Source organism: Apteryx mantelli, unplaced genomic scaffold (assembly GCF_036417845.1).
Source record: "Apteryx mantelli isolate bAptMan1 unplaced genomic scaffold, bAptMan1.hap1 HAP1_SCAFFOLD_149, whole genome shotgun sequence".
NCBI classification, from domain to species: Eukaryota; Metazoa; Chordata; class Aves; order Apterygiformes; family Apterygidae; genus Apteryx; species Apteryx mantelli.
Window position 1 is genome coordinate 129820 of NW_027118502.1, and position 10614 is coordinate 140433.

General features: G+C 54.9%; 1 protein-coding gene across 1 annotated transcript; it reads left to right on the forward strand.

Annotated features, from left to right (window-relative positions):
* The first annotated feature begins 247 nt into the window (after window positions 1–247).
* On the forward strand, window positions 248–1183 carry LOC136995807 (olfactory receptor 14C36-like). The gene has a single exon (XM_067316842.1). The coding sequence runs from the start codon at window positions 248–250 to the stop codon at window positions 1181–1183; it is 936 nt and encodes a 311-aa protein (XP_067172943.1).
* The last annotated feature ends 9431 nt before the right edge of the window (window positions 1184–10614 follow it).

The window sequence follows — 10614 nt, forward strand, 5'->3', positions numbered from 1 at the left end:
CAGTGCTGTAGGTCAGGGCTGACTCCTCTGGAGCCCAAGGGCAGAGGCCCCTGCTCCTCACGGCAAACTCAGCCAGCACAAACCAGAGCTCAAACGATGGAGCTCAATGACACTGCTGCTGAGATGGGGAGAAGTAACGTGTGTGTTTTTGGGGGAGGCTATGGGACATGTTCACTCAGAGAAGTCTGCCCTAACTTGTCAATATCTCTTCTTCCTCGGACAGTTCCCGTGTGCCCCAAAGGAGCAAATGTCTAACAGCAGCTCCCTCAATGAGTTCCTCCTCCTGGCATCTGCGGACACATGGGATCTGCAGCTCCTGCACTTCTCGCTCTTCCTGGGCATCTACCTGGCTGCCCTCCTGGGCAATGGCCTCATCATCACAGCTGTAGCCTGCGACCACCGCCTCCACACCCCCATGTACTTCTTCCTCCTCAACCTCTCCCTCCTCGACATTGGTTCCATCTCCACCACAGTCCCAAAATCCATTGCCAATTCTCTGAGGGACACCAGGGTCATTTCCTACTTGGGATGTGCTGCTCAGGTCTTCTTCTTTGTCTTCTTTATGTCAGCAGAGTATTCTCTTCTCACAGTCATGGCGTATGACCGCTTTGTTGCTATTTGCAAACCTCTGCACTATGGTGCACTCATGGACAGCAGAGCTTTTGTCAAAATGGCAGCAGCTGCCTGGGCCAGTGGTTTTCTCTATGCTGTGCTGCACACTGGAAACACATTTTCGATACCACTCTGCCAAGGCAATGTTGTGGACCAGTTCTTCTGTGAAGTTCCCCAGATCATCAAGCTCACCTGCGCAGATTCCTACCTCAGGGAAGTTGGGGTTATTGTGTTTAGTGCCTGTTTAGTCTTTGGTTGTTTTGTTTTCATTGTGCTGTCCTACGTGCAGATCTTCACTGCTGTGCTGAGGATCCCCTCTGAGCAGGGCCAGCACAAAGCCTTTTCCACGTGCCTGCCTCACCTGGCTGTGGTGTCCCTGTTTGTCAGCACTGGCACATTTGCCTGCCTGAAGCCCCGCTCTGTCTCCTCCCCAGCTCTGGATCTGGTGGTGACTGTTCTGTACTCAGTGGTGCCTCCAGCAGTGAACCCCCTCATCTACAGCATGAGGAACAAGGAGCTCCAGGAGGCAGTGAGGAAACTGATTCAGCTGGTACTGTTTCAGCAGCATTAAGTTGCCCATCTTGCCTCACAAGTGATTTCCAATTCATCTCAGACATCTCTTATGTTTTTGGCATTCTCTCCGATAATCATGTCTGTGCAGAAGTGTTTGAATTTATCCCACTTCTCCAGCAACATGAACCCAGTCAATTTGACCCACAGGCCTTCTGTGAATGTGTCTATCACTGTGTCAGAGCTGGCTTCTCTCTATTAAAAGGGGATTTCCTCAGTGCTTGAAGGTTGGGCTCTCCTTCCAAAGCTGGAATCAAACATATGTTCAAGGAATTTCACCCTGAAAGGCTCTGTTGCTTTTCTGGGGCTCTCCATGGGCTCAAGGTGATGAGCTCATAGGTGATGTGTTAGGGAACGAGGGCTGGATTCATTTGTCACTTGTGGGTGCCCAGTGCTCCTGGAGGTGGTGAATGGTCGAGCGGTATCTCCCATATGGCAGGGCTGGAGACTGATGCCCATCCTTCCCAAAGGGAGTATGGAGCCCCCAGGAGAGCACAGGGCATCTCCAAGGGCACCATGTGCCTTGGGGTGAATGGAGCTTCAAAAAATGGAGTCACTCAAAGGTAAAGCGATAAACCACTGAATGTCCAGGCTAGTGAGAGCTCTGCAATCTGACTAGAGGCAGTGGGGACCCGGCGGGCAGAGGAAGGGAACCTGTAGAGTTGTTCAAGTCACCTTCAATGAAAAACCATGGCCTGGATCTTAGGACACCCCTGAACACAGCCTGAGTTATTTGAAATGCCCTGTGATTGCTCAGAGCATTGTCCATGGCCACAGACCCCTTGGGAGGGGTTGTCAGGTGCAATGATGCCCATCCGGCTAGGTCTGCTTCCCACCCTGACCAACACGGTCAGTGTGGAGTCACCTTGTGGCCCCGTGGCCCCACAGCCACTTGCTCTGCAGAGCCACACCACCAGCCAGGAGCCCTGCGGTGAGCACAGGGCAGGGGTCCAGGAATGGCTGGACAGGCCAGCATGGACACACTGACCTGGGGAAAGGCTCTCTGAAGAGCAGGGACATCCCTGGAGAAGAGGAAAGGAGCAATTCCATGCTGGCAAGGAGGAATAAATGAGAAAGAGAAATCCGTTTCTCTGTATGTCAACTAAGGGCAGGCTGCTGTGTGCCTGGGGCAGCAGGAGCTGCCGGAGGAGCCCCAGGGCAGGGACTCTTGTGCTGTCCTGGAGAGAGGGGCTGGCACGGGGGTCTGCAGGCAGCCTGGAGGTAGGGAATCTGCTGGACACCAGAACAAGGGACACAGAGTGACACTGTCCTCCATGTCCTTGTGCCACTGGGGCCAGTTCCAGCTTGGAGGCTGATGGGATGGCTGACACACACACCCCTGTCCCCCCCAGAGCTGCTGTGCCCGCCAGGGGCCTGGGGCTGTGGAGTGAGTGCCCAGAGCTCTGCAGCCCCCTGTGGCAGGCACTGCTGGGGCCCACCACCAGCCTGGGTTGCTCTGCTGGGTGAGCCAGGGAGAAGGCAGGGGAGGTGGGGAGAGGCAGGGAGGGTCTGGGCTGGGCTGGAAAGGGCCCAGGAGAGGAAAGCACCAACGTCAGCTCAGCTGTGTGAACAGGCAGGGTGAGGACACACACCAGGGGTTTGTGGTGCAGAGCCAGGTCTTGTGGAGGGGAACCAAGACATGCCAGGTGCAGAAGAGAGGAGGCCTCTCTGTGCCCTTGGCTGCAGGGACCGACCACGGAGGTGCCCCCGGGCATTCGTCACAGACCAGCCTCTCACATCGACCGTTTCCGACCCTGGCTGCGCACCCCAGGTTTCTGCAGTTTGCTGCCTGTCCAGCTCCTTCCTGCTGGGCTCAGTGCCTGTATTGAGGGGAACAGCCAGTGCTGCCGGGCCTCCTTCCCGGTCCAGAGCCTGGCAGAACCCAGGGGATGGCTGTGTGCTAACCCCCATGTGGGACATGGCTAGGGAAGGGCTGGGGCCGGGCGCTGGGGGAGGCTGGGAAAGCAGGAGGGCTGTGGGTGTATGGGGCACCGAGGGATGTCATGGGGACCATGCCAGGGGGTCGTTTCCCCATCCCTGAACGCACTCTGCCCTGTGTGATGCCTGCACAGTGGGGCCATGGGGATGTGTGCGGGTGCAGGGACAGGGCACAGATGGAAGCCGCGATGCTCCTCACCGCTCCACTGCAAAAGAAACTCCCAGGAGAGCTCTCCCAGCCCTGCCCCGTGAGCTCTTGTCCCTGCTCCAGCCAGGCCAGAGCAGAGGCCGAGGACCAAGAGGTCCCTCAGGCAAAATGGGGACCAGCCTTGTGGAGCTGGCCCTGAGCACCTCAGGACAGGCAGAGTGCCCTCATCCTGTGTCCCCATCCTGCTGGGAGGGTGCCACAGGCACCATGAAAATGGCCTGTTTCTGCCTGGGGTCAGTGCAGGACTTCTGCATGTGAGATGAACGCGACAGCCGCTGCCCTGTAGAAATACTGGCCACGACCCCTCGCTGAAGTCCCCACTGTTCCCTGCCCCTGCCCTGCTAACCTGCCGCCACCCCCTGTGCTGCCCCATCTCCCATCCCCTCTCCCCACACTGCGGGGACCAGCAATGCAGCAGGACCTGGCACAGCCCTGCAGCCACTGCCTGGCCCCCGGCCCTCCCCAGCTCCTCCTCAAACGTTACATCCATCTTCAAAAAGGACAAGAAAGAGGATCTGGGGAATGACCTGGGGGTCATGGTGGATATCAAGTTGACAAGAAGTCAGCAAGGTGCTCTTGTAGCAAAGATGGCCACCGTTTTCCTGGCTTGTATTAGCAAGAATGCAGGCAGCAGGGCAAGTGGAGTGGGACACTGGAAATATCCTTGGCAGCCTCGACCAAAAAGGAGCAAAATAAAGAAAAGGCAGAACTGGCAGACTACCCATACTGGAGACAGCGGTATGATCAACCCAGGTACTGCAGACATTTTAAAACAACCCCCCCAAAATGGCATTTCTGCCAGTGGCCAAGTGGCTAGAGCCAGATTTGCCCAGACTTTCTCACAAGGGAGAGCTCCAGCGGGACTTCTGATTTACTCTACCTCTAATAGCATGGCCAAGAATATGATTATGCAGGGGTAGAACATGTTTTTGCTAGTCTAACTTTTTAATTAAAGCATTAGGGCTCATGCTCAAGCACACCAATGTGGGGGGCATTGGCTTTTCATTGGCTTCCGTGGCTGCAGGATGCAGCCTCAGTTTGGTCTGAAAGGGAAGACATTGGGACTGAATGTCCTGAGGGTGGCTATAAACTGATGCTTTCTCTGCTCTTTAGTGATACTTCCTCTGGTCACACCTCAGTCTACCCTGAACTCTATTTTTCCCCTTGCATAATAGATCAGGACCTTTCTCTGGGCACCTAAAACTTTCTTTTTAGCTCCTCAGCCCAGGGGATCAGTCTCGGCTCCTGGAGTGGTGGGGAAGGCACCAGTGACTGCCAGCCCTGCTGCTGCACTCAGAATTGTGTTGTGCGGAACTAAACCAAGTCCCCAGGGTACTGCCTGCAGCTGACTGGATGGGCAGAGATGGGACCTGGCCATTCCTGTTCCTCCCAGTTTTCTATCATCAGCAAACTTGCTGAGGAGGCACTCTGTTCCTTCATGTGGCACTACTGGAGCAAGTCCAGTGAAGGGCTAAAAAGATGATGAGGGGACTGGAGCATCTCTCTTATGAGGAAAGACTGAGAGAGAGGAGGCTGAAGACTGGAAGAAAGCCAGTGTCATCCCAGTCTTCAAAAAGGGCAAGAAGCAGGACCCAGGGAACTACAGGCCAGTCAGCCTCACCTGCATCCCTGGAAAGGTGATGGAGCAGCTCATGCAGGAGGCCATCTCCAAGCATGTGGAGGAAAAGAAGGTGATCAGGAGTAGTCAGCATGGCTTCACCAAGGGGAAATCATGCTTAACCAATCTGATAGCCTTCTCTGATGGAACGACTGCCTGGGTGGATGAGGGGAGAGCAGTGGATGTCGTCTCCCTTGACTTCAGCAAGGCTTTCGACACTGTCTCCCCTAGCATCCTCATAGACAAGCTCAGGAAGTGTGGGCTAGATGAGTGGACAGTGAGGTGGATTGAGAAGTAGCTGAATGGCAGAGCTCAGAGGGTTGTGATCAGCGGTGCAGAGTCTAGTTGGAGGCCTGTAGCTAGCGGTGTCCCCCAGGGGTCAGGACTGGCTCCAGTCTTGTTCAACTTCTTCATCAGTGACCTGGATGAAGGGACAGAATGCACCCTCAGCAAGTTTGCTGACGATACAAAACTGGGAGGAGTGGCTGATACGCCAGAGGGCTGTGCTGCCATTCAAAGAGACTTGGACAGGCTGGAGAGGTGGGCAGAGAGGAACCTCCTGAAGTTCAACAAAGGCAAGTGCAAGGTCCTGCACCTGGGGAGGAATAACCCCAGTCACCAGTACAGGTTGGGGGTTGACCTGCTGGAAAGCAGCTCTGCAGAGGAGGACCTGGGAGTGCTGGTGGACACCAAGTTAAGCATGAGGCAGCAATGTGCCCTTGTGGCCAAGAAGGCCAATGGGATCCTGGGGTGCATCAGGAAGAGTGTTGCCAGCAGGTCGAGGGAGGTGATTCTCCCCCTCTCCTCAGCCCTGGTGAGGCCCCATCTGGAGTACTGTGTCCAGTTCTGGGCTCCCCAGTACAAGAGGGATGTGGCACTGCTGGAGCAAGTCCAGCGAAGGGCTACAAAGATGATGAGGGGACTGGAGCATCTCTCTTATGAGGAAAGGCTGAGAGAGCTGGGCCTGTTCAGCTTGGAGAAGAGAAGGCTGAGAGGAGATCTTATCAACGTGTACAAGTATGTGAAGGGAGGGTGTCGAGAGGATGGAGCCAGACTCTTTTCAGTGGTGCCCAGTGACAGGACGCGAGGCAATGGGCACAAACTGAAACACAGACACTTCCATCTGAACATGAGGAAAAACTTTTTCACTGTGAGGGTGACAGAGCACTGGAACAGGTTGCCCCGAGAGGTGGTGGAGTCTCCTTCTCTGGAGATATTCAAAATGCGCCTGGATGCAATCCTGTGCAATGTGCTCTAGGTGACCCTGCTTGGGCAGGGCGGTTGGACTAGATGATCTCCAGAGGTCCCTTCCAACCTCAACCATTCTGTGATTCTGTGATCTCATCAACATCATTCAGTCCTTTCAGCTGATGAAAATGTTCTCATTTATTTATTTTTGAAATGTTGAGAACAGTTCTTCACCCTTCCAGGCAGAGCTCAGCTGTCCAACCATAAACATCCAGTGGCACTTGGAGAGGTCCTGGTGTCTCTGAGGCACCTGCCTGGGCCTGGCAGCTCTCACAGGGGACCTGCAGGAGACCGGAGCCCCTCAGAGCTGCAGAGGGAGGCTGAGCAGAGGGGACCAGGGCACCTGCAATGCCACCAGCCGTCTGTGAACCTGTGACTGCATTCCACCCCAGTTCTAAAAATCTTGCCTTTTCAGAAAAAAAGATAATCCAGAATTACCCCAAAAGACTATTATACAGAAACAGAACAAATCAAGGAAGACAGTAAGAACACAAAAAAAGCTGGAAAGAATAACAAAGCATTTCCTTGCTTTCAGCCTTTGTCTTAATTTCTTTCTTGTTTCAGTTTTAATGTCATTTTCTAAACATTTCAGCTATAATCAGGCCTACACCACTAAACAGGATATTTTTGTGTCTTGCACAGAGCCCAGTCCTCAGAAAAACACTCGTGCCCGATGCCTGTCCGTGCCACCCCTCACTCTTTGCACAGAGCACGTCGCACTCTGACGTGTCAGGCTCCCTCGACTGGTGAGGAAAGCAAGGTGACCAGCTTCGTCTATTTTTGGATGGCGAAATTTGCACAATTCTCAACATACCTGTGTTACTGTGACATTTTAAAAGAGTCCCCAAAACACCTAGCTGCACTCCCTTTTCATTCCCTCCACAGTCAATGAAGTGCCACTTCATTTTAGGAGACAAAAGGGAGGAGGCTGATCTCACTCCATGCCAGACCCAGTTGTTTGGGCTTCCCTTTCTAGTCACTGCAGGGAAACAGGTTCTCTAAACTGAGTTGTTTTCAGATACATTTCCTAATGACAAGCTAACGTCCCACATGAGCCACCTCCAAAATTTTCAGCACCACAAGGGAACACAGCTACCCCAGGGCATCTCAGGCAGCAATAGCCTCTCTCTGTGGTCCAATGAATCAAGCTCCAAAAGTGGATTCTAGTCCTAAGTTGAAATCTTCTCAACAAATAACTCAATGCAATAATTGACAAAAATCCTCCTTTCCAAAACTTCACACATTTTTTACCATTGGCCAAATATGTTTTCATTCTTAATAATTGGCAGCACCGTGTTCGTGCACTACAGTAACCATGGCTATGAAGCATGGCAGGGACCAGGGTCCCAGATAAAGCTCTCAGGATGATGTGTGTTAAGGGCACATTTGCTCTTTTCTGGCATATCATCTCTATCTTAAGCACCACAGACCGAGAAACCTTGCTGAGGACTTCTAAAACCAAAGAGCCTGCTTTGGTGCCTCAGGGAGGAAGGCTGCATCCTGTCCCAGATTGTCCTACATGCTGCTTCTACAAAAAGAGCGACCCACAGGAGAAATCAGTTTGGAGGCTCACCAAAGGATCTCAGCTTGTGGACACACTTTGTGCTGTTTCATGCCATGTGACTTTGATCCTGTCTTTGAAAAATGCCAAAGCCCTACATTCCCACACAGCTCTGCCCAGTGCAGAGACCTGACAGTGCAGGGACACAGACATGTCCTCTCCAGGGCTCCCTTTTTCATATCTCACAGCCTTTGGCACCATCTGGAGATGTTCCTGAAGGATTTGTCAGCAAGATTTGGAAAATAACTGGGGTGACGGGAGGTGACTGCTTTCCAGAACATGAGGGGAAATCTCTCAGCTCTCTCCCTGGCTGTGCCATCTCCATGGCGGTGACCTACTGAGCCCCCAGATGACACGAGGTGAGGTCACAGTGGGATGTGCCACATCACAGGAAGGTCTCCCCGGTGGTGCGGCAGTGCCCTCACTTCCCTGCGAGGCCCGGGAGCTGCTGAGCACTGTTCACGAGCTCCCCACTACTGCTCTTCAGAGCTGCTGCATGGCAAGGATGGGGGACAGGAGGCAGCACGGCCACGTTGGGGCCCCTCACCAACAGGCAGAGAGGAAGGGGCACATTGATAACGTCTTTCGGGTGATGAGACGGGAAGACCATCCCTCCTCCCCTGCTGGAGAGACAATCTGATGGCAAAGGGCCAAGCGAGACCTGCCGGACCAAGACCATCAGCCTGAACTGCAGTTGCTTTTTCCCAGCACTCCTGCAGCTCTCTCCTGAGGTAAGGGCCTTAGGAGCTCCTTGCTGAGGTGTCGCACAGCGACTGTTGAGTGCAAAAAAGGCTGTGGATCCCAGGCTGTGAAGGTGGCTGGAAAGGGCTGGGAGCTGCCACTAGAACGCTGCCTGAGGGTCCCATCTGGGTCAGGGGACAAGGTGGCAGCCAAGACTCCTGGGTCCTGGCGATGGGGCTGCCCTGAGCACCAAGGATCCTGTGGGGCTGGATCCATCCCCTTGTGGAGGGTGGGGGGCAATTAATGGCCAGGCTTCCCTGGGACTGGGTCCCCCTTTGGAATCTGGCTCTGGCACGAAAGGGGTCCTGCGTCCTGCAGCTGGGGTGTCCTGCAGCTCCCATGGGGCTCTCAAGAGCCTGCTGGAAATGCCCATATGGGAAATGGATCCTTCACCTTGTGATAACCCCAAGGTGTCTGCTCCTTTGGGAGAACCTCTGCTCCTTCCCCCTGGATCCTTTTATACTTCCAACCTGGCAGAGCATGTTTTGGGCTCAGAGATCTTGTCCTCAGATGGCCACAGTCTCTGTCCTTCTGCAAATGGGGGGGGTCAAACCCCTGCACCCAAAAGACAGCATGTTTGGGAGAGCAGCTTGGAAACAGGTGGGGGTGCCATGGCCACCCCACAAGTCCCTGCTGACCCCAAGCATTGTCCTCTGATCCATGGGGGGCAGTGCTGGGGGGAATCCAGCAGGGCCATCTCCCACAGCCCCCTCCCGGACGCACACCTCCGCTGCTGAGCACCGGCAGGCCCACAGCTGCTCTGCCCCTGGCTGCCCTGTGCCCCCGGGGCTCCTCAGTCCTGCAGAGAGCAGCCCCTGCCTGGCTGCGGCCCAGCCCTGCTGCCTACAAGATGGCGCCCAGAAGAGGGGTTGGGGAGCGGACAGAGCTGGGCGCCAGGGCAGGAGGGTGCACCATTTCCATGGCAATGCCCCTGGTGCTGCCTTCCTATTGGCTGGCAAGAGGAAGGTGGGGCTGGATTTGACTGACAGCTCTGTCAAACAATTGTAGTCCAGCATGGGGAAACAAAAAGAGGTGGAAGGGAAGCGGGAGCAAAGCCGGAGTGAGGGAGCAGACGAGAGTGGGTGTGAGCAGGGCTGGTGGGGCTGCGGGCGCCTTCAGCTGCCGGCGGGTTCCCTCCCGCCAGGGCGGGGGCAGCGGTGCTGGTCCCGGGGCTGCTTTCCTGCAGGAGCTGCAGCAGGGGCTGGTGGGGCCATGAGCACGGCACAGAGCGACCAGGGACAGAGCGGGCAGCTGCCCTGCAGCCAGACGTGGCGGCCTGCCCCGAGCAGCTGGGCTGGGGTGGCTGCTGGGGTTGGGGGCAGGAACCTTTGCCCCTGCGGGGGGTCGGAGAGCCATTTGGAAATGTTTTCCTGAGCTGCTGCTGCCACCGCAGCCCCAGGTGCTGCTCCGAACTGCGTTTGGGAGCTGCTGGGCAAAGTGTGAGCAGGCTGCTGGTGTCATCGCGAGGGGCCCTTCCCAATGTCCTCGTTTGTTGTGAAAACGGCATTTCCGAGTGGCTCTGAGAGAGGCTGTCCTCGCATGTCACGCCGTGCCTTAGCCGTTGTTTTTGCTCCCTGCCTCTTGCTTTGCCCCGAAACCTGTGACCCTGGCAGCAGCCTGGGGGGTGTTTCCAGAGCAGCTGTGTAAGTGGGAGCTGTTTTGCTTGTGAAGGGCCTTGAAAGTGGATGAATGGCCAGTGCTCCCACTTGCCGTTGTTCTTTCCATGCTCCTAGGTCAGGGTGAAGAGTTGCTGGATTGTGGCTCTGCTGGTTTCACCAGCTGAGATGCCCTGGCCTGAGTCCTTCCGTGTGTCTCCAGTTGTCAGGGCCTAAAACAGGAGAATGCTGGTTGTCCTGGATGTGTAGAGAATTTGCTGAGTTTGTCCAGCATTGGGGAAGGAACCAGACTTGTGAGTTGTGGGAAGGCTTCTCCCTCTGCCTGGGACATGAAGCCCTGCTGTCTTCAGGTTCATAATTGCTCATCCCATGAAATCATCCCTTTCAGAAATGTTGCCAAGAATTACTTGCAGGCCTTTTTCCAATTCCTTAGTTTTATGGTCTACGTGTAGAGACTACCTGGGCAAAAGCTAATCTGTTTTGGGGGTAGTAACTGGTTCGT